Below are 24,553 nucleotides of genomic sequence, written 5' to 3' on the forward strand. Positions count from 1 at the left end.
TAAGGCAAACAAAACCTCATTAAAAATATGTCTACAAAAATGTTCAACATAATAACTTTGCTGATACAGAAGTTGATAGTGTGAAATGTACTTCACACTTTATGATGCACCAATTAATGGCACACGAGCCTGATGCCATACCAGCAATGAAAAGATTTTCTTCATACATATTTTTTTGAATAATAGATTATAAGACAATAGTTTAAAAATCTTTCATTTTCATATTTATTTTCTGACCATCGGATACCATTTTTAGAATAAAAATATTGTGTTTTGAACACTGTAACCTAAGCATTTAAACAATATTTTACAAGTGACTTTAAATAAAATAGCATAATTTTTAATTCATTTACAAGCACAATCACAGCTAAACACTTTAATAAAAAAAAAGTCTGTTAGTTTGTCCGAAGTTGGTAATCCCCATTTTGTGTGATGTATCGTACCCACGGGAGAGCTTGATATCCACTTTTCTCAATTATCTTCAAGTATCTCACCTATAACAGAACATAAAAAATAAAATTATAACTATATACAATCTCATGATGCAAAAGATAAATAATATCCAGCACACATGTATTTCAAGCATTACATACAGTAGACTCCCGATTATCCGGGGTAATGACTGGCAAGGGGCCCACGGATAATCAAAAAACACGGTTAAAGCGATGACGGGGAAAAAAATGATTTAATAAAATTTTTTTTATCCCGACTGTCGATACAAATCTATAACACCCGCCCCTCATAGCAACGTCCAAATTCGTTTCAGGAAAACATTGCACTAATAATAAAACCGCGATTAAACAACGTATATTTAAATTACAAAAAAATTTTGAACAGTCTAAATTTAAAATTAAAAAAATCACTAAACGCATTGTTTACATAATATGGCTAGGCATTCCTAAGTAGGCGCTAAAAACATTTCAGTTACAAAATAATAATGCTTTTAATATACAAGATATACATATTTGATTTCAAATAGGATTTCAAAATAACATAAAAACTTGAGTGAGTTGTATTATAACACAAAATTATTTAACCTGTTAACGTAATTCCCGACTCTGTTGTTTACAAAGTGCGTTACTGCTTTGATAAGCCACTAGCGCAGACTGTTTTAATGTCGAGTACCACTCGTTTGCATTTATTAGACATTACTGTCAAAATATTACTACAGAAAACAATACCACACAAAGCAACTGCTGACTTAAATCTACTCGAGCCAGTATCAGTCGCGTGAGTCACGCAGCAGCGGCGCCGCTTTGGCGCTAACCGGAGACCGGTTCACAAGGTTGCATGGAACACAGGTTAACAGGGGTGCATTTATGATTGGTCCTGCTGTTTTGAAGTTCATGACGCATATTAATACTAACCAACTATGCATGTACCGTGTTTGGCAGCATTATTCGTCGAGAATCACAGCATAAAATGCTCAGTCACATCAATAGATTACAAATATAAAAAAAAAATAATTCAAAAAATTATTTTGGTTTTTATGGTTTATGGAAGTGAAATATGGCACGGTTAATCCGCAAACCGGATAATCTGCACCCGGATAATCGGGAGTCCACTGTACCTCCAAGCTAAATGTTTATACTAACCACACAATATTATAAACAATTAAAAAAAATTAGAAAAAGTAGTTGGACAACATCCTGATTTTGACGTGACAACGTCTAATAAATCGAACGCCGGCTGCACGCACGAAAAAGTGTCCCACTACGGATGTGTTCTGTCTGCTCATTGTACGCATGCGTGGCATCTCTCTTCCACTCAATTGGAACAACCATCGATTTGACTTTTCAATCATATTTTCGTCGTTTGAATTATTAATATTATGTAATTTAACGATCGTCCACCGATTTTCAGCACAATCGGTACGGTTATTTAAAAGTAATGTTGAAAATTCAAATACGTTTTGAACCAACAATGGTGTTTTACAGTTACACATGATAATTCAAATTACACCCGGGATGTTTTGCACAATGTTTTAAAAAATATTGTAACACATTATAAATAAGTTTGGTGTATTTGTGATGCGTATTTGTTATAAAATTGTGTTAATATTATACCCCTACCATGAACAAAGTTTTTATAAATATATATATATATATATATATATATATATATATATATATATATATATATATATATATATATATATATATATATATAAAACATTTGAAACTACATTAACTTAGTATGGCCTCGTGGGCGTGTGGTTAGCGTACCTAACTCTTAAACTAAAGGTTGTCGGTTCGAAACCCGGCAGCTGCGAAATTTTTTTTTGTACTTGTAAAAATAAATATGGCACACGCAACATTTCAAAAGTAATAAATATATTTGAATTAATGAATGCAAATAAAAGTAAATTTATTAATTCAATTGCACATTTCATTTCACTCCTTTGTATCCATACAAAATAGTGATAATTCAATAAAAATGATTCAATTTTATTCATAAAAGTATGCAGAGGTAGATTTTATCATGCAAAAGATTGAAAAATAAAAAAAAAATTCTTCCTCAAAGAATATAATATTTTTAATGCCCAAATGGTTTGGTTGCAAAAACCTATTACGGCTCAGTCTCAGGCCAAATATGATATTTCCTTTTCTTCTGGATCAATCATTTCATCAATGTTTTGTTATGACGTCACGTTAAACTATCGTCCGTAAACCGACTTTACAGACAACCAATTTTTTTTTCCAGAAAAACCAGGAATTTATTTATCCTAAAACATCGGATAGGAAATTACATTTTCCTGTTTCAAATTTTATTACGGCAGTATACATGCCTAAGTGCAAAATTCATGTTAATAAATTATGCACGTGATTGAAAATGAACCAAATTCAGCAGTTCAAACTCAAACTATTAACAGTGATGATGAAAAAATTTACAGGCACAATCATAAACAAGCACTTTATTCAGAATTTGACACATCACATAATCAATGTTACAGTACTAGTAATAGCTTACTTGTTGCATCTATCAATGGCATTACTGACAGTGTAAAGCACCTTGTATTTCTGAAAGGAATATAAACAAACGTAAATATAAGTGTCAGAAACCAGAGTAAATTTGTTTGTAGTATTGCCAAATTAAATAGGTATGGTTACATTGTAAATTAACTACAATTACTTGAGTTGAAAGTTTAAAAATGAGCTAATTTCATCACTGTTTCTCAAATTAGGCTTTCTGTTTTAATTTTAGTTATAAAATTTAATAAGGTCAGCCTTATTTTGTGGTATTTTGCGATCCCTGAAAATTACCTGCCTCTATCAAGGTATAACCACTAGATTGGTGACTACACTGTTCCTTTGAAATAGTATGGAAATTTTTTAAAAACTATGCAAGCTCAAATAATTCCAGAGCCCGGCCTGTTTCCAGCGGAAATCCTTTTTCCGACCCAAAATTTTCCAGAACCAAAATTCCCAATCTTACCCAGCTCTAGAAAAAAGTTAATGTTTGTTTACAGTTTCCTATTTTTATTTACAAGCAGTGGCAGCTGATAAGCTTGCTAAATGTTTCCTACATTATTCCTATTTAGTTTGTGATATGCAGGATGTGCAGACTGAAAATCACTCAAGTAGTCAAAGTTGTATCTATGGATTTTTTTAATGTAGAAAAATATTTAAGTGAACTTTGACTTCGTCTTTGACTTTGATTGAAATTGAGAAATGGTCTTCACCCACCTCTATTTAGTACTTAATTTTTGTACCTCTTATGTTTAAGTGCCAAATTTTTACACAGCTTTTATGTTTTAGTGCCGACATTTTGCACAGCTCTTGCCTTGTTTTAACACCAAAGTTGGTCAGTTTTACGTACCATTTTCTGGTGCCCCTAGTTATTGCCACCAATTCAAAACTGCACTGCATAAAATGCATGAGCAAAAAAGCTATTTGAACATCTAAATTGTTTTCTGAAGGAAAAAAAAAACAATAGATTAAAGTTTCACATGCTTCATATTACCTGAATTCCAGACGTTGTGAAATAGGGAATTTCAAACTTCACTTGAATGGGTGGTTTGCCCTCGGTATCTTCACCCACGACACTTGGCAAGCCGAAGTGAGCACGCATCAAGTACTCCTTGCCTCCCTGGAAAAAACAGCAAGACTCTCATACCCTGGGCTCTACAATTCCCGGGTGCTAGGTCGCAATGATGCTTAACTTTTCCTTGCTGACCACTAATTTCTGCCAAGATACAAAGATTAAATACAAAGTGGTTTTGAAAATATCAGCAATTTTTTTGTTACAAAATCTTATTGTACAGAAATGTGCCTCAAACGCTTGGCAACAGCGCATAATTACAACTAAACAGAACAATCTGACAACAGACGAGCATAGTGGGGGCAGCATTGCACAGGCAGTGGACTGTTGTTTACTTTGACGCTGCATGAGAAGTGATAAAATAATCTAAATAAACAGAGGACTAGAATTTGTATCTGGTTCCTAAACTTTGTAGAGGCCTGCTTATAACGTTATAACTTATTATAACCTTAGCCAAACCTCCACTGAAGACATTTTAATAGCCATGATTACAGCTCACTTGGCTTTGTACAAGATGTTAAGACATTTTGTTTTTGACAATTCAAGATTTTTATGAAGGCAATAATCAAAAATAGTTTTATTGCATAATCATAGCATATTTTACACTAAAATCAAGTTTGAAAAGTAGGGGTGCAATTTTTATGCAAAAAAAAAGATTTTTTTTTGTAAAGTTATATTCTTAAAAAACAAATCTATTGCATGGAAAGTACGATTTAATTAAAAAAAATAGGTTTAGTTTTTATGAATGACTTTGCCTTAACAAAAAATGTTATTTTCGTATTAAAATTGCACCCCTACTTTTCAAACTTGATTTTAGTACAAAATGTGTGACAATTATGAGATAAAACACGGTAATATGCATCATGATTTAAAGGTTTGTATTAGGGTTGGAACAGGAAATTAAACATTGTGAACCTGGTTGAGATAGGAGTTAAAAGGGTTAATTACTATAATACTTTAAGTAAGAAAATTCTCAACATTTGATTAAATAAGGCACACACATTCATTACTTACATTACAGTATCAAGGTAAAAAAAAAAAATGGTAAAGTTGGTTGTTGTCGGTTGTTCACAACTCGAGACACTCATGCAAGCAAACTGCTGCACGTACGTGCGACAATACAGATACAGCAGACAACATAGAATCGGTATAAAGTTACCGGGAAGGACTTGATGGTCCACGTGATAGCGTTCTGCTCCGGAGCGTACTTGACGCTGCCAACGGTAGTCTTGAACTTGGGAGAGTCCGCGTCGGCCGGGACGGGGATCACGATCTCCACGTTGTTGGCGGTCGACCTGCGCTTGAACTGCGACTTTGCCTTGATCATGTACTCCACGCGACTGTGCACATGCCGCTCGATCACCGACTCAATCCATATCAACGGCTTGACCTGAAACAACTTGGCGCTATGACATGTGTGACACGAGCGTACAGTTGGATCTGTTAACTCATTATCCTGTGCTTTGAAAAGCAATACTGCTAATGAGTGATTGGTTGGTAGGAATGACTGCTGTTAGTTTTACAAGTCTCCACCCTTGTACAGCTGGAAGGAGCAGGAGATAAAGGAAGCAGAAGATATGAGCCAAAAACAGGTTCAGCAGGTGGTGAGTAGGTGATGTGGACACTGGGGTTGCTTGGCAGGACCCTACAAGTAGCAGGGAGGAGGGTAAGGGTAAAGCCATACTCCATGTTGGTCAGATCAATGATGAAGTATGCGGCTGTGATCTGAGATCCTTACCTGGTGACTTGAGGTAAGGGAGCTGAAGAAGTTGCAGTGTAGAGCAGCGAGGTGGGTGATGGGTATGTGGTGGAGAAGGGAAGGGCAAGAGGGGGTAATTTATAGTCTGAAATTATTAAGAAGGTGGGGTGGGAAGCAGGGGAGGAGAAGGGTGGAAACTGTCATCTGACTGTCTAAGGTGATAAAGGGAGTGGGGGGGCTGGGGGCAGCTGAAAAATAGATTATACATAGGTGGGTATAGAGTGGAAACTTAACAGGGAATGGAGGTGAATGGAAAGGGGCGGCACAAGGAGGACAGGGAGGGAGTGGAATGGGCTGGAGGTTAAAAATGCAAGGGACCTGAGATGATGACTAAAAAAAAAAAATGGGGGGGGGGGGAGGGGGAGGAGTGAGAAAGGGAGAGGACTCCTGCCACAGGGTCAAAGCCCAATTGCAAGTGAAATCAACTCAAATCAAATCATTCAAGAAAACACTAATTTAACCTACACTGACTATGCATATCTAGTTCATTAATAAAACTAATGAAGGACAGTAGTGTATCGTCTTGATAACACACACAAATTTATGAAGACATACATCATACAGTGCAGGATTATTTAAAAACAGGTACACAAATTTTATAACATATTCGACAAAATTAATGTTGTTGGTAAAATTGCTTATATAAAGGATAAACATACTGTAGGGACCACGAAAGTAGCGAGCTACATCCCATAGTTCCGACAACAAACATTGCTCGGCAGAGATCTACAGAACCAAGCAGCGGCGAGGGTAACTTGATGGAACTCGGCACAGCCTGGCTGTATATTAGGTGTTCTATGGCACCTCACAGTCATACAAAATGAGGCGATAGAAAAACATTAAAATATTACCAGATCTCAATAAGTCAAAAAATAAATACCAGCTCTTACAAAGGTTGAGCCAAACACGATGTAGCACTGTCAGTATCACTATTTTCATCACTTTTGTCTGTTACGCTGTTACTTGTTGATGAAAGGAATTCATCATTGTCACTGCCGTCATGTAAATTGATTAAGAAATAATCCATTGCCATGTCTATTATGCAATCCCTATTACAATGGAAGTCGAATGACAAGATGTCCTGAAATTTTTAAAAGTTGAGCAACCCGAAATATTTTCTTTTTTGGTTTGTGTTTTCTACTAGTTCCATCAACATACATTTCAGCGTTATTTTCACCACAGTCTACACTTCTGCGTTTTAGCCATGTAATCATTTAGTTTTTTTTGTACTGTATTTCGAAGGAGGCATATAGAGACATGTTTGGAGTGATATGGCACATTGTCCAATACTACAGCAGAAGATGGCAGCACGTTTGGTAGAACACGTTCGGACAGCCATTTTTCAAAATTAGTAGCATTCATTTCCCCATGATAATCTCTCACTGTCGTATCTGACTTGTACATCAATGATCCCCCTGGGAGATATCTACATCTTTAACCAATATGAACCAATATTAGCCTCTTGGTTGCATTTTCTTTAGTTACTTCAGTTACATCATTTTTGCATTTGCCAGCATTTATGGGATGTGAGATTAGTATCCACCCACGACTCATCAAGGTAAAACACTTCCTTACCTTCAGACCTACACTGTTTAATTTGTGTGAGGTACTTGGAGTGCCACGTCCCTAATATCAGCTGGTTCAAATAACAAACGTTGCCTGTCTTCGCACTGTTTCCCGACAAAGCCCATCATTTGCAATAACCTCTTGAGCAACAAAGGGCTCCACTGCCAACCTATCATGTCCTTTAATACGGGAATCAGTTTGCATACTGTGGGGAACTTTTTTAACCACATAGAATTACTGAATTCTCCCTCTTATGAGACATTTATCAAAGCTGCCAATCTCAATCTTGCGTTTTTTTCGTGGCCTGCACATAAAAAAAATTACGTTGTAGCAATCTTAATAATAATAAAAATAAACATATGCACACATGTTATATTTTATACAACTAACATAACTAATGTTAAATTACACTTTTTTTAACATCACTGATGCACATTACACATGTATTAAATGCATGGCTTAGCCCTTTTTCCCTGATATTGTATACGGTTCATTTGACATCGCAATTTGTTTGTTCCAATAACGCATCACTGTTGCTTTGCTTACATCTGTATAATTTGCAGCATGTTCCGCTGCTTGTGATTAGGAATCAAAATGCAATTTTCACTAGCTTTTTGATCACAGATTGTTATAATGTACTTTACTAATTATTTCTCTCTCTTTGCTGTGAATCACTTTATTACTTTTCCTACACTTTACATTTGACTTAATTACTCGTCGCACACTATCTGCCAATATACTTCACATGGTTAGTACGGGAAGAAGGGAGACGGAATCCCCCACTGCACTACACTCCTTTCTCCTCCAACCCCTACTTCCCCTGTCACCCTTCATCCTCTCTTTCCCCTTCACCACCACTGCACTGACAGCTCGCAAGATTCCTGGCCCCTACAGTACAATTCGCAAAATGGCAAACACTGATTCTAGTGCTTCATTTTACTACTACGTAATTACTGTTCTACTTACGTGGGTATTCAAACGATATGACATCAGCTCAAATTCTCCGTCTGGAGGGATAAATGATATTGTGCGGTCATTTTCAAACCTGTAAGTAAAACACATATTTTTTAACTTCTCTTTTAGTTATAGCACTTATAGCTATAGGTATTTAAATGTTTGAAGATTCAAACTTTAGGGATGACACAAGTATATAGATACGTATCTATAAATTAATGTGCAAAAAAATACTTTTGAATATTAGAAAAAACTACTAAAATATCTATATATAAGTTTACTAAACATTCAACGTGTAATAAAAAAATTGCTAACCCATTGAAAAAAAAAAAATTCCTTACACAAATTTATCAAACAGAAATGCATGTTCACCTACTTTCAAATCAGTAATATACTTATTTAAACATAATCATTATCCCAAACATACTTTAACAATTTCAGGTTCCAACATGCCTATCACAATACAGGCATAAAAACTTTTGGGTGTCATTTCACCTAAAATATAGATAGATACAGTGTAAAGTTACAGACTAACCGAATAAGTACCGGGGAGAGGAGGGGGGAGTGCGCGTGTGCGGGCGTGTGTGTGTGTAATAATAATCACAGAAACTCCGTATTACTTGGTAGCAGTGTGGGTCACACTAGAATTCTTCGCAAGTGGGACACGCAGCGGATATAACAGCGAGCTGTTGAGCTTTCTCAGGGTGCTCTCGTTTTCTCCCACTCATTTATTCCATCAAAGCTCCATCCTCAGCTCATCAGCCCTTGTCACAAATGACATCCATGTCGTTGAGAACGTAAAGCCTTAAATAGAAAGGCCAAATAAAAAAATTTAAGCAGCTCAGCAGTCCAATTTTTATCTTGAACTAGCTGACCCGGCGAACTTCGTACCGCCTTAGCGTAGCAATGATGCACTACTTTATTTTGTATAGCTGACCTATCTTAGGTATGAGTACCTATTCAATTTGCTCTGAACTGTAATCAATTGCCACATTATAACTGAATGCAGCTCTGTGGGGATTAAACACAACATTCCTATCTTGATATCGATTCCGTTCAAGTTCATTTCGCGCTTCGCGTTGCTCATCACTTTGATTTGCTCGTATATTTCTTTGACTTGCCGTATTTCGAGTTCTGTGGCCTAAGCTTGTACGTCTGGTTGGTGGCATTGTTAAAAACAAAAATCCAACTGAAAATAAAAAGCTCTCATACATTTTCTGTATAACCATGTATACCAAATTATAGTACACCAATCCCTCGCATAGCACGTCTTCAATTAATGCGAATTCAGTTAGCACGATGTAAATTTTACTGCCCTAGTCTCGAATAGCACGTCTGTAAATTTCAGTTAGCACGAAATCGCCACAGGCTAAAAAAAATCTCGGAAACGACGCGACTTCAGGTATGGAATTCGAGGGGGGAAGAGTGGTTTGGAATGCGAGGGGAAAGAGATGCGCACGCAGATAAACAAACACCGGGCCGTACTGTTGATGCCCGGCCGCAGACCAGGCCCTACCGTTGATGCCCGGCTGCAGACCAGGCCGTACCGTACAGAAACCAAAGCAGATGAAATTGGACACGTTTTTTTTAAAAAAGCAAGATGATAGTGTTAATTTCACCCCAGAAAATATTTAACTAACTTTTATGTTTTGTATATGTACATATTGTACATACAGTAAACTCCCAGTATATCGCGGGTCAAACCATGTCCCCCAGTCAGAAATGAATAATAAATGGTTGACAGCCGATTAGGATAATTTTGCGTTGTAACTAACAAACTAAGCATCGGGCAGAAAAAAGCCTAGGCGTAGAAAATGTCCGCAGTAAAATTTTAAACAAGATATCTCCGTACATTATTCCTCTATCTTGTAGGGTTTTCAAATTATGGTCCAATCCAGCCCAGTGATATTTTCTGAAACACTAGTTCTTAACGTCGCTTTATCTCACAAATGAAGCATCGGACAGGGGACCTGATAAAGCCCACCATCCAGCGACATTGTCCAGCGTGACTCGGCTAGGGATTGATGTTGGATAGGCTTGGTTATCGGCAAGCGCTGGGTAGGGAGAAGCTAGCCGAGAACATGGAGAGAGGTAGAGATTAGAGCGGGCAGAAACTAGAGGGGGAGTGGGGGAGGGAATGTGTTCACGCAGCACACAGGCAGAGCATGAGTCACTTGACTGAGCAGCGTCGCTGCGTACAAGGCAAAATCAGGTAGTCCGGTGTTTAAAATTCCACTCCAGAATCTTAATTGGTACTTTACTGGACATCTGTATATAAATGTTTTGTTACAACTTAAACCTACAGACGTAATATTATTGGGTAATTCATTGTATTATACAAGTTCATCTTTTTACTTTGGTATAATGTTTTAACATTAAATAGTAAAGTAAATCGGCTAGCGTATTTTTAATCTTTGCCCAGGAATTCCCAGTGGTCCAATATTTACGTGAACCATACTGTACCACTTTTGCCGTGAGGTAGTAAACAAGTCCCGGAAATGTTTATGTGTAGCGGTCTCCCGACCTTTAAACAGAGGCTGGGGAATATAACACTTGCCGATCCGAGCCACACACACTCAGCAACTCGACACAGCGTTTGGTGAAATAAGTAAAGACAAAGTTTAACACGGTTTTTAATACGGCGTCACTGATTGCGCTAAAATTAAAAAGCGCAATTTTTGTTTCCCACATGTGACCATTTATAATTTAATGTAAGCATGGATAATAAAGTTTAACCACTTGACACGATAGACGATTCTTTATTTTTTATTGTACGAATGCTAGAATCGTTTTTTTTCCTGTATCTGCAGCCTGCTTCTACAAAAGACAAGCTATCTGTAAGTAAATCTAGAATTTTTATTTTGTCAATCAAACTCGGTACTTTGCGATTCATATTCGGTTTGAAGTATCACTACGGCCTTTCTTTTTAGAAGACTTTGACCACAGAATCGTGTGTAACCGCACACACTGCACTTACTTTGTTACGGACACTGACGAAGCAGATACTGTGGCTGACACCACGAGACTGGCAGCAGCTTGTGTGCCGCACATGTGTATGGCGGCGTGTGACGCGCTCGTAGGCCGTGCGACAAACTGTGCGCGGCACGCGGAAAAATAAAAACAATTCAACATTTAATATTTATCTTTAAAATTTTATTTTTTCACCCGTGTTTAGTGGAAACTGCGGATGCAAAGTCCGCACAAAGGCGGGCCGTCTATACTGTGCGTGCTTGCCGACCTATTAGAACACAACATCGCGGTTATGTAACAACGCGGGTAAAAGTTATGTCTCCCGACAACCGCGTTAAATAGGGAGTGTACCCGTATTTTAATGTTATGTTTGTGCTCTAGGGAAAATCTAAATCTGTTTATCTGTTAACTGATTTGTTTACATAGCCGCTTTTATAAGAGGTGTGCATAACAAATTAAATGTTTACATATGGCTGTGTGTTTTAAAGTTATATAAAACCGGTTCTTAATTTCATAAAAGTGTTTTAATTTTGTTAAGTTTTAAACGTAATAACAAAGGATCCAGCTGCTTGCAACAGCAGGCAGACAGACGCGCGCGCGTGTTGAAGGTCACGCCTGGGCGGGCAAGCCAACCTGCTGACTGACGGTAAATATGTTACCACTTATCTCCCGTTACACTGTGCCATGTTTTCTTTATCTAACGTATTCGGTGGTAGGCTTAAAAAGATAAATGATATGACATATGCATTTTCAAGTATTATTCTACGCATTTATATTATGTAAAGATTACTTCCCTACACATCTTGGAACACATTAAATAATTTAGCCTTATATTTATGGGGACTAATGCTTCAGAATACGCGATTTCGATTAACACGAACATTTTTAGGAACGAATTAGTCGTGCTAAGTGAGGGATTGGTGTATTGTGTAGTCACCAAAAAGTTCTAAAAATCAATATGAAGCTGTGAACTTACCATGATTAACAAACACTTATTAGCAAACAAAAATCTTCTTAGTCTTTAAAACAATTATATGTCAAACAACATAAAGTTACATTAAAAAAGTTCAAAAATGAAAATTCAACTGTAAATTAAAGAAAACGGTTGTATTCTTCTTTATAAGCAAATATATCACACAAAAACAAACATAGAAAATGTTTACATAATGTATTGATTTGTTTTTCTATTTTTAAACTGCAACACAGTAATAACGAATTATGGCATGACAATGGCCTAGGCAGAATGTACACAGCCAGAATAGCCTGCGCCAGCAGCTCTGTACCGAATGTACCGGTACAATATGTAGTAAAACGTTAATGTTGATAAATATTTCCTAAACGATACAGTTTCTTTACATCCTCTTTGAAGATATTTGCAGCAAACATTCTGTCAATTCTATGTCAAACGTCATAAGGTTACTTTAAAAATATTTATATTGTACAAAGTGTTGGGTTAGTTTGGAAATAATTTTATATATGGTGGTTCAGTATTCTTAAATTTTCTAATTTTCCGTGAAATTTTTTCTTTCATAAGAACCTTCTCGTGACAATAACAAACACAACAAAAAAAGAATTAGTGAAATCGGTTCAGTCATTTACGCGTGATGGCGTGACCAAGGGAAATAGGAATTCATTATTCTTAAATTTTCTAATTTTCCGCACAATTTTCTTAATTTTTTCTTTCATAAGAACCTTCTCCTGACCATAGCAAACACAACAAAAAAAAAATTAGTGAAATCGGTCCAGCCGTTCACGCGTGATGCCGTGACCAAGGAAAACGGGTTTCATTTTTATATATATATAGATATAGATAATCTTGTAATCAGCAGTAAACATTCCCTCTCCTCCCTCCCACAACTTATTTTATTTTAGTTTTGATTTTAAAAGGAATACTTTTACAAGCAAATGAGCATTAAATTAGTAATATGTAATCAGCTTTGATCAATGATACTGGAAAAATTCACAAATTAAAATTTTTAATAAATGTGTTTTATGGTTTTATTCAATTTTATTTAGTGTTTTATTGCTCTAACCTTTCCAGGCCAAAAATGGCTTGCAGGCCATGGATTGGCTCCCTCTGTCCTAATTCTTACCTTCATTAAAGGGTTATGTCCCATTCAGGATATTCATTTATATTTACTTTAAACACTGTTAAATTTTGTTAGAAAGATTGTTAGAAATTTTAAGTTGCTTAACTTTCACAAAACAGAAAAATAATTATGTGTCACTTTTTTTGCAGCCAAAGTTCAATTTTTAATGTATTAGTGCAGTACCACCAAGAATAATTACGGTAAATACATATATTACAGAACTGAAACTTTTTAGATTTAAAGACAATGCTACCAGCTACTTCACAGTTTAGTTTGAATTTCTTTCAGAAAAATTTATTTAATTTTACGTAGCTCTACAACAGAGTTTCAGTTCATTTATCCATTAAATTCTTCTTATTTGTAAGCCAAAAAATGTTAGCAACGTAACTTTAGCCACTAGTTACATAAAAAGTAAGCAAAGTAGTTTTTATTTTTATTTTGTAAAAGTTAGCAGGGAGCAAACCGCATAAGACACCATCTTGATTTCAATGTTTTTAGGTTATCAAATTTTTTATAGTTTAATTTTTGAAATTCTTCTTTGTTAAAACATAGTAAATGTAATTAAGTGACATGACAGAAGTTAATGGTAACTGACTGCTAGGAATAGTTTTCCCTGTGCAGTAATTGGCATTTAGTATTGAAATATGTAATTATTGGGACTGACTACAACTATAATAATTCTGTTAACATACTCTATATTATGGTCTTTAAAAATCTTTTAATGTGAGATCTCTTCCTTTATAAGGGCAAATTTATAGTAACAAATGTTAAAAAAATGGCAATGGCATAAAAACTGTTGAAACCAACATGTTGTCTTTTCGTTCTTATCTCAGTGTGGCTAGCAAACCTGTGATAAAAAAATTCCCTGACTTTTCTAGGTATGGAAGGGTGGGGGGAGGGGTAGAAATTCCCCATCCACTGATATTAGTTAGTTACCAATAACAATCAAATATTCAGATTAATAAATTGTGACTTAAAAGGCATACCACACTTCACCATTGCAATTATTTTACTGCTCTACTGTCAATAGCACCGAGGTCAATGTGCATAGGTGAAGTGTTGATATACATAGTAACCAGCAAATTCGATTAGGAAAAAAAAAAAAAAAAAAAAAATTAACACTAAGATATGCGTAGAAAAGAAGGAAGAAAGGATGCGTAAGTGGAACCAGAACAAACCAAAATAAAACCTCTGCTGTTAACTTCGATTTTTCAGTAACCTATTATTAACAAATATCCTTACTACCTGTTGCTGGTAAAATCTGCTTAACTTTTCCAGGTTCGCCCTGTATCCCTCCCCATTTAGCCGACCAAGAAGCACACAACACAACGGGAACGCGGGACGGGACGGGACCAGCGCGAGTCACCTGGACAGCCGGACGCACTGGTGGAACTTGACGTCCTCCAGCTCCACGGACTTGGACTTGCCGCGGCCCGTGCTCTCGAACAGCACCTTGTCGTTGAGCCCCAGCCGCAGCTCCGGCATGCCCGACAGGTACACCCGCATCTTGATGGCCCCCACGATCTCGCTGCGCAGCACGTTGCCGTTCGCGTTCGCCTGTCCGCGCAACATCCGCCCGTCACGCATCAGGTGGGCACGGTACATTCCAGCTTGTCCAAACACAGGCAGGTGCTTTCTTACATTCTTACATTCGAGACGGTGTTAAGTCAGGGTTCGTACACTTCGCAAGAAACAAAAGATTGCAAGGACGCAAAACATGCAAGAAAACTAGGTTAGTTTATAAAACATGTAAGATATCACCAACACTACAATTTCAAATTAAAACCGTAGAAAAAAAAAATCAATTTTTATTTTTCATAGTCCAAACCCTTAATTATTTGATTTAAAAAAAGCATGTGTTCCAAGCCCAAATCTAACTGGGAACTGAATTATCGTAATAATAATGTTACTCGGATGGATACTTTACCAGCAAGTTCACAGATTCAATGACGTCAAGAAAAACTTCATTTTTTCTGTACTTGATCCCCTCCGATCGCCAGGAAACTGCATTAGTGACAGCGACAGGTATTCTTGGCTGTATTTCAAGTTTGTGTCCCTCTTGCGTTATATACCTGCAGTACATAAAATAATTACACACTACAACCTGGACCTCTTTGCTATCAAAATAATTTTATTAAAAAAATATTTACAGTGTATGGTATTTTTTTTATTACTACTTCACCATTATATATAATAATTCAGTTTAAAAATATTAAAATCTAATTCCCACAGCTTTTAGTCACAAACTTAGGTGCTGAAGTCAGAAGAGTTGATAGTATGAATGATGTAAATTGCTGGCCTTCAAATTTAATGGGCGGCAGATTGCTAAAAACAAGCAATTTTTTTTTCCCCAGGAACACATGTCTGGAAAGACAAACCTGCAAAGTTGCAGATGCAAACAACTGAAATTTGCGTGTACCTAGACACCACTCCAATCATTGAAAGGATGCGTGATTGCGAAACATTTAGAGTTAGTCAAATGCAGTGGCAGCCAGCAATCTGGTGGACAGCACAGTGGGTGGTTGTTTGTGATAACTTTACACATTTGGCTTAAGGCAATTAGCGCAGTGTTGACTTCTAGTGAGCATGGTCCTGCGATTACAGATTCGACAAAAGAAAATGTGTGTACAAGGAGTCCACACGTGACAGAAGTGAAACTTCTTGCTTATTAGGTGTAAATAGAGATAATTTATTAGTATGTTTTATTTAACAAGAGATAATAATTGAGAATAGTAAGGATGCAAGTATGATCTCAAATAAAATTAAATGAGGGGGAAAAAAAAACTAGGGAGTAGACAAACACAAGCAGCGTTGCGAAAATTCAGTAGCATCACTGCTGCGTCATTTCTACCTCTCCCCTGCCATCTCCCCTTCCAGCCGTTACAACTTCCATATAGCATGTTACACTATGTACCTATCCCCCCCCATCCCCTGCCACTGTCCCTTTTGACCGCTAGAGCATGTACTGGAGTGGCGTCGCCAATGATGCACTCTCCTCCTTTACCAATTCCCCCAACTACGTATTCCCACCTGATGCGATCGGAATTTTCGCAACGCTTGGAAATTGTAGCCCCCTTCAGCGGAGAAGTTTCACTTCGAAAAGCAATAGTATGGCAGACTTTAAATTCACAGATATGACAGATATGTTAATGGTGTACGGGGAGGCGAAAGAAATTGCAACAGGTGCAGTGCACATTCACCTACATTTTCACCCCTGCTGCTGCGCATGGCTAACTTTAAACATATGCGCTCAGCTCACTGCTTTTCGCATAGCATCTGAACCTCACTGGTCCTGTCAGCCAGTGGAGTAGTACCCAGATGCGTGTGATATCCAAATTTGCATGCTATTGTTTACACCTGTAACTTTGCAGGGATGCGTTTTTGACATATGCTCCTTCACAATATGCTTTTTATTTTTTGACGTGACATCTAATAAATCGATGAACGCTGGCTGAACGCACGAAAAAGTGTCCCGTTATGCACATTGTCCTGTTTCGCTGTGTCCCGTTATGCTCATTGTATGCTTGCGCCGCATCTATCTCTCTTCCACTCAATTGGAACAACCATCGATTTGACTTTTTCAAGGCACATTAAACTTGAAACACCCCCATTCGTTTCCTACTTTTCCGATCATCGTCCTATCCTTAACAGAATAACACAGATTCGAAGAAGTTAAATAGCAAACATGTATAAAAGTTATAGTTAAAATAATCTCTTCGTTAAAGTAATAAACATATTTGAATTAATTAGTGCAAATAAAAGTAAATTTATCAATTAAATTGTAGATTTCATTTCACTCCTTCTTTGTATCCATACAAAATAGTGCTAATTCAATAAAAATGATTCAATTTTATCCATAAAACTATGCAATCATTTCAACAATGTTTTGTTATGATGTTGTCACATTAAACTATCGTCCGTAAACCGACTTTACAGACAACCAATTTTTTTTTTATTTCCTTTCGCCCACAAAATTTATGCCCAGAAATTTCCAAAACCAATTAAACGCTTAAGTTTGTGACTAAAAACTGTGGGAATTAGTTATGAATATTTTTAAGACTGAATTGATATATATATATTTAAATGGAGAAGCAGTGATTGAAAAAAGTACCTACTTAAATGTTTAACTTTTTAGTCTGACACTCTTAATGTATAAATCAAATTTGGTGAAGCTTACACAAAAATCTTTGTGAGATCATTAAAATAAAAAAACCAAGATATATCACATAAGGCTCTATCAGCAGCACACACTAAGATATTCAGAAAAATACAAAAAATTTAAGAAAACTCTAAAATCTAAAATGATTTTGTACAATATCATTATTTAAGGCTTTTAAATTTAATGACAAAGGGAACTTGAAAAGGAGTTAAACTTAAACTTATGCCAAACCACTGGCATTTTAACGAGGTTAAGAACTGATAATATCTGTGCATTCTTATCAGCCACCTTCATAAATTAATTACTTGAAGACTTACTCTTGAAGAATCTTGCTGTCAGTTGTCTGAGGATAGCCAAAATCAAGAAGTTCATCCATTAATTCATAAATTACAACAAAGTTATCTCTTATGCTCTCTTCTTCCAGCTCTTTGAAGTACTCTATCATAACCTACAAATATTCAACACACAGTGAAAAACTCAGATTAGAAATCTTCATCACAAAAACAGATTGGTACTTCAATAGTTCAGTGTCAGATCTAATAAAACAGTAAAAACAAGTATGTGCAACTAAATAATCAAAATTCAACAGGTATGATTTTGATTTGTTCAAAGATTTTTTTTTTAAAAGAGTGAACATAATAAAAAATGCATTCTAAAATTTTAAGTTTCAGAAAAGCCATGAAAATCTGACCTGCACTATTTTATGCAGGAACACAAACACGAGAGCAATGTTTGCATTCTTCTTTGTTATGGAAACAATGTACAGGTTGTTGTACTTGATGTAGGCAAACGTGCACTCGGAAGTTTTCAAAATCGGGGTGAGCATGCCTTCCTCTTCCTTCTCCATCAGAAGAGGCATGAACTTCTCGATGACACCCATGTCGATATCACCACGGTAGTTCCGTGAGATGAGCACCTGTAACATCACACAAATGCTTCAAACTAAAACTTTTTCATAAAAAATAAAGTTATTATTTTAAATTTTAATTATTGCATCATAAGATTTTTTTGTGAGTACAAGTTTGCATAAGTTTATATATATATATATATATATATATATATATATATATATATATATATATATATATATATATATATATATATACACACATATATACACACACACTAGCTGCCCGATCCGGCTTCGCACGGTTGGGGGAAATGAGACCAAATCTCTTATTTACAGTTATAATAAATGAAATAAAATGAAAATTAATTAATTTTGACAAAAACTTAATACAATGCTTTGTAATGTACCGAAGAAAAAACGAATAGCACCGATGGTTTCCCGACTCTCAAGCACGCAACGTTGTCATGGAGACGAAGTGCCCACTGTTTCCCGGGCTTAAACACCAATCAACATTGATAATCAGTTTTTTATTAATAATAAATTTTTAAGACCATTGATCGAAATAAAAACTACCCTATCTCTCAAGTTGGAAAAAATTACACATAAATGCCCATTTTCATCGAAATCAGTTGACTTGGTGAAGGGGACCTTTTTAGAAATCAGATGTAGTTAGTAATTGTCTTCTTAATTTGAATAATTTATATCACTTTCAAATCCCGACCGACTTTGTTCTACCAGTGTATAGTTATTTACCTGTATATCTAAAAATTGGTGGTCTGTATTTAATGAGTGATGAGGACTACACTAACAATGAAATAGTAGTTGCCATGGAGACGAATGAAGCATCAACAATGCTACAGCCGTTGCCGTGGTGATTTTCTGCCAACTCATACATACATCACATTAGAAAACTCTAAAATTATAAGATTAAGACCATTAATCGAAATAAAAACTATCCTATCTCTCAAGTTGGAAAATATTACACCTAAATGCCAATTTTCATCGAAATCGGTTAAGTGGTTTAGGAGTCCATTGAGGACAAACATTGTGACACGAGGTTTATATATATTAAGATAAGCTATATATATATATATATATATATATATATATATATATATATATATATATATATATATATATATATATACACATACATACATACATACACACACACACACACACACACATATATAAAGTTGTGAGATGTCTACCAACAGCTGAGGGCGGTAGACACCATTCAAATACAAAAATAATAACAAACAACATACAAATAAACTTTCACAAAAATGAAAATAAAAAAAAGAAGAATGAAATAACAAAATAGACAAGGACAAACACTAAAGCATATATTAAGAGATAAGTAAATAATTATGACAACAGAGAAACAAATTAATGGATACTATATAATACATTAATTACAGATCATAGGATATAGACATATATGAATTAAAATATTAAATAAAAAGCAAATACATTGGGTTTGTATTAAATTTAGAATTAATAGGATCAGATTAGACACTATGATATATTAATATAAGCCTGCACAGTATGAACACCAGCTTGTTTTTCTACTATTAGGAATTGATTGTTAAAATTATTTACTAATCTATACTGAATATTATTAGACAATTATTATTTACTTTACACAAAAAAAATCAACCAAACAATTTATATATGCACACAGATTTATCTACTGCTAATCCTCCATCATCTGGCATCACCACTGGTTCCGCAGCGATGCAGCCGTCAGCAAGGCTGTCATGAGGCGCCGAGGGCCTGGGAGCAAATAATTTGGCCGGGCCCAATACATATTATTTTAGGGTACAACTTTTCAAACCCCACTAATCTATAGAAATAAAAATGGAAATGCTCGTTTGTTAAAAACCTTAACTCTCTGAAAGTTCTTCACAGATTGCTTTGAAATGTTGAAACAATGTTATTCGAATATTTGCATGTTTTTATATTCCTATGTCACACCTGTGACAAGCGTAAAGGTAGAAAAAAATATAGATAAGTAGAAACATAGATTTGTAACATTTTCATTGCTATAGTGTGAAATATAGACATATAGATATACAGAAAAAAGACTGAGAGATATAGAGAGGTAGATAAATATAGAGATAGAGATGTAGATGTACATAACTAGAGAGAGAGATATCGAAATATACAAACATAGAGAATTAGAGAGGGAGAGATGGAAAGATTCTTTGTATATGTGTACACCAATCCCTCACTTAGCACGTCTTCAAATTGCGGAATGTTAATTTTACTGCCCCAGTCTTTAATAGCACGCCCCTGTAAATTTCAGTCAACACAAAATCGCCACAGACAAAAAAAGTCGGGCATGACCCCATGAAGTCTGCTTCAACTCGGTAAATATCGATGTACCGTGGCATACTGTTAGCTATACGAGGAGGGGAGAGATGCACGTGCAGGTTTGACTACGCTATCGACTGTTGTACAAACATCAGTTATGTCAAATTCAGTTGCGGCTATTGGGTGTGAAGGACCAATTTTTTTTACATTCACGCATATGTCCCCAGGCCACAGACAGGGCCGTGATAAACTTCAGTCTAGCTAGTGGCAGAGAACTCACCAACGCAACACAGAAGGCAACGTCTGCCCATTCGTCTGCCGGTAACTGCATGCGTGCAGGCAACTGCAGTTGGAATCATACTGGAATGATGGCTTCCAAGTGATAGTGTAATGCATCGTGTTCAAGTATTCGAGGCAAAACTAGAAGTATTACAACCTGCAGAATGCCATGAAGGCCACACTCATGTTGGTCACATTTTAGTTTTAAGCACGTCAACTGCGCGCACAATCGTACGAAATAAGGACTCTACCAAACATTTATGTAAGTCTGATGCTGTTGGTTGTACTAGCGGGAATATATTTGACATTTGATACTGGAACAGAAATTAAATGACGATTCACGTGGAAAAGGTTTTTAAATAATTGGTGCAATGAAAAAAAATTCACAGATCTGACAGGATTGGCGTGAACCAAGCGGTGATACGCGAATAAGATCTTTAAATTTTGAAAAACTGGAATGAAAATACCTGGACAGTAATATCAGTTTCACTGCCAGCAAAGGATGGTTTGGAAAGTTCATTGAAAGGCACGATACGTTAATTGAAGGTCAAGCCGGGTGGGCAGGCCAACCAGCCGACTAATAAGTACGTAACAACCTATCTCCCATTACATGATGTCGTATTTATCATACAAAGTATTTGATGGTAGGCTTATAAAGATAAATGGTGTGACATATTTATCGTTAAATGTTATTCTACACATTTCTATTACGTAAAGAATTTTTCCCTACATATTTTGGAACACATTAATTAAATCAGCCTTGCTATTTATGGAGACTAAAGCTTCAGAATACGTGACTTCAAATAAAGAGAACATTTTTGGGAACACTTTAGTCGTGCTAAGTGAAGGATTGGTGTACCTACTTCAGACAAATTACAAAAAAAAAATTGTTGAGGCTTTGAAATGCACGTAGGGCATTAGCTAGTTGAAAATTAATCTTAAGACTGTAAAAATGATACTATGGTTTTCAATGTATTCTGGCCTAGCAATAGACTTTTAATTTTCATCCTATTATCTGGGAAATTCATGCATTAAAAAAAAAAAAATCTGGAAACTCAACTGGGCCGCCCTGGTGGCTAGGCCCTGGAGATTTTGCCCCTGGCCATCAGTATCTCTCTATGTGAAGAAAAAATGAAGAAACAAAACATGCACCGAACACAATTTAACCAATATTACATGTTTGAATGTTTTATTGATTATAACACAAATATTTATTGACAATTTATTGTATTAATGAAAACAAAAATTGTTATATGCAAGTAGTACAAAACATTTATTGATACAATACAACTGAAATAGTATAAACAACCTGCAACCCAAAAAAAAATCCTATCATCAAAAGTGATATAGTTTAGGTGAGCCTAAAGGCCCAAGTATTTTGTAGGCATAAATTTTTTTGGACCAAAACAAGGTAGTTATGGTGATACCTATGAAAAAATATTGTCAAAAGGGACTATATTGTTTTTTCAAAATAATTCTAAAACCTCATAAAAGTGAATATACTAGAGATTATCATGCATACTTTTTATTAAACCAATCTTCATAATTGATAAAATTATTACAAAAAAATGGTTGCGTGTACCTATGTACGCATGTTATAAACAGTTATACTTACTTCACGTAATTAAAAACTAACTTTAATTTTGCATGCAAATAATTAATAGCAATAAAATAATAAAAAGAATGGAGTATATTATATATTCAGTTGGTAAAGTATAATCTATAAAATATAATTTTTTTTATATAAATACTAAGTAATTCAATGTATTAATATAAGTATGTGTATTAAATTTATTATTTAATTTAGTAAAATACTCTAGATGAATTTTAATTGATAATGAAAATCAAAAAATAAGCTAAATGCTTCTTCTAATTTATGAAATTTAATAATTTGTTAAATTATGTAAAAATTTATATTGTAAATAAATTATACATAAGGGAACATAACCTCACAAACACTCCCATGAAAATGGCCACAAGACTACTAAACTTTCCACAGACACTCCCTGCCAGCAACAATGGACGCTTACAAGCAACCTGACATCGTTATACATACGAGGATATAAACTCACATATATCAATACACTTGAAATAGTTTAAGACACAATTTCTATCACTAATATTCACAATAAATAATATGCTAGGTCTTGTGGAAATTTTTTCATTGGTATTAAAACTTACGATGATAATGTGTTATATGATAAGTTTTTGTTATGGCCACCATCTTTCGACAAACTAAATTAAAACAGCAAGCATCATGCACCAAAGGATCAATCTATTCAGTATCATGCCATAAGGATACGTGATACGGAATAATTACCGGGACTTCAATATCACTAGGTTACGACCGGGGCCAAGACTATTTTATACCCTAATTTGTTCTAAGTATTTAATAATAGTAACGTAGGATTTTTTTCCCTTCAAATTTCAATACTTTTTTATTTTACATGTTTGCACTATATAGTTTTGTTTGTTTACATGGACATACAAGCAGTCATTGCTCTTTTGCTAAAAAATAAAAGTGGTTGCATAATTTAATTTACATTTCAAAACACATTACACTAAAATAAAAAACCTTTTATCATTGTCTGTGAGCTCAATGTCTACTGCACTGTTTATGCAGTGTTAAAAAACAATCACACATACACAATTCCATTTAACAGTGTTACACTTGCACTCTACTTTAAACTATCGTAAATAAATTATTTATATTATAGACATCTATATTTAATATGGAGTTTACCTAAGCTATAACTAGGAGCTATTTAAAATATTAAATGAATAAATTAGCTAATCACATGAATGGCACTATGGTCAGTGTCATATATCTATACGGGTTCTTACGGTGGGCTGCCTGGATGGTAATCAGTTATTAATTTGTGGGGGTGTGGGCGTGTAATGTCATGTATTTCGATGTTTTGTACGAGTGTAGACGGGTGTTGTGCTGCTCTGCGAAAGAATGGGAGGGCGTGTAGCTGTATATTGGTTACATATTTTTATTTACCGAGTGTTGCTCTGAGTAATTGACGTAGGATAAACATAGGTCTATTTGTAAAATATTTAGAGGAACAATTGCAATCCCACCTTTTCTTTGCTTCCACTTACCTTACCCTTTACATCAAGAACGTACACAGCTGATGAAGACATGTTTTACTGTTTTATTAAGAACTGACGTAGTAACAAAGAAACATTCAAATAAGTGATGACAAAAAAATCACATCAGAAAATTGATTTCAATAGTAACGAGAGAGTCATCATCTCGTCCAAACAATTAATTCTTATCGCCAGGTACCAACGAAAATACCAAGGTTATGTACGATATAGTGTTGACATTACAGTTCATAGAGTAGTGATAGATGATGCACGTACATGAAACCACTATTAACTAATATCTGTTTTATGCTACCTTTTAAAAACATTGCATTGTTTTACTCGCCGACTCTCTTGCTCCCTATAAATTAGGAGTAAATTAACCAAAACCTGACACACAAACAAACGTCTTGAAAAATGCAATTACGAATTAATATTATTCTAAAGAAGAAACTGTTTTGGCAATACCTAATATTGTG

The 24,553-nt window shown here is 35.3% G+C and overlaps 1 protein-coding gene across 1 annotated transcript; it reads right to left on the reverse strand.

The window, feature by feature from the left end:
• Positions 1 to 211: 211 nt before the first annotated feature.
• Positions 212 to 24,338, reverse strand: LOC134536748 (AP-1 complex subunit mu-1). Its single transcript, XM_063376658.1, has 9 exons — positions 24,090 to 24,338; positions 18,231 to 18,455; positions 17,857 to 17,987; positions 15,308 to 15,452; positions 14,747 to 14,937; positions 8,333 to 8,411; positions 5,201 to 5,431; positions 3,964 to 4,089; positions 212 to 494 (listed from the first exon to the last, which is right to left on the reverse strand). Exons 1-9 carry the CDS (start codon positions 24,129 to 24,131, stop codon positions 396 to 398), a joined length of 1,269 nt encoding a protein of 422 aa, XP_063232728.1. The 5' UTR covers positions 24,132 to 24,338; the 3' UTR covers positions 212 to 395.
• Positions 24,339 to 24,553: the final 215 nt, after the last annotated feature.

Source organism: Bacillus rossius, chromosome 11, assembly GCF_032445375.1.
Source record: "Bacillus rossius redtenbacheri isolate Brsri chromosome 11, Brsri_v3, whole genome shotgun sequence".
Taxonomy (NCBI): Eukaryota; Metazoa; Arthropoda; class Insecta; order Phasmatodea; family Bacillidae; genus Bacillus; species Bacillus rossius.

Bases quoted from the DNA above. Each gene is read 5' to 3' on its own strand.
- LOC134536748 (XM_063376658.1), bottom strand. From the start codon at position 24,131: ATGTCTTCATCAGCTGTGTACGTTCTTGATGTAAAGGGTAAG. The intron at 14,938-15,307 runs GTAAAGTATCCA...TTGCGCGGACAG, and splicing joins TTGAATCTGTGAACTTGCTG to GCGAACGCGAACGGCAACGT. The intron at 5,432-8,332 runs GTAAGTAGAACA...AAGTTGTTTCAG, and splicing joins CATATCGTTTGAATACCCAC to GTCAAGCCGTTGATATGGAT.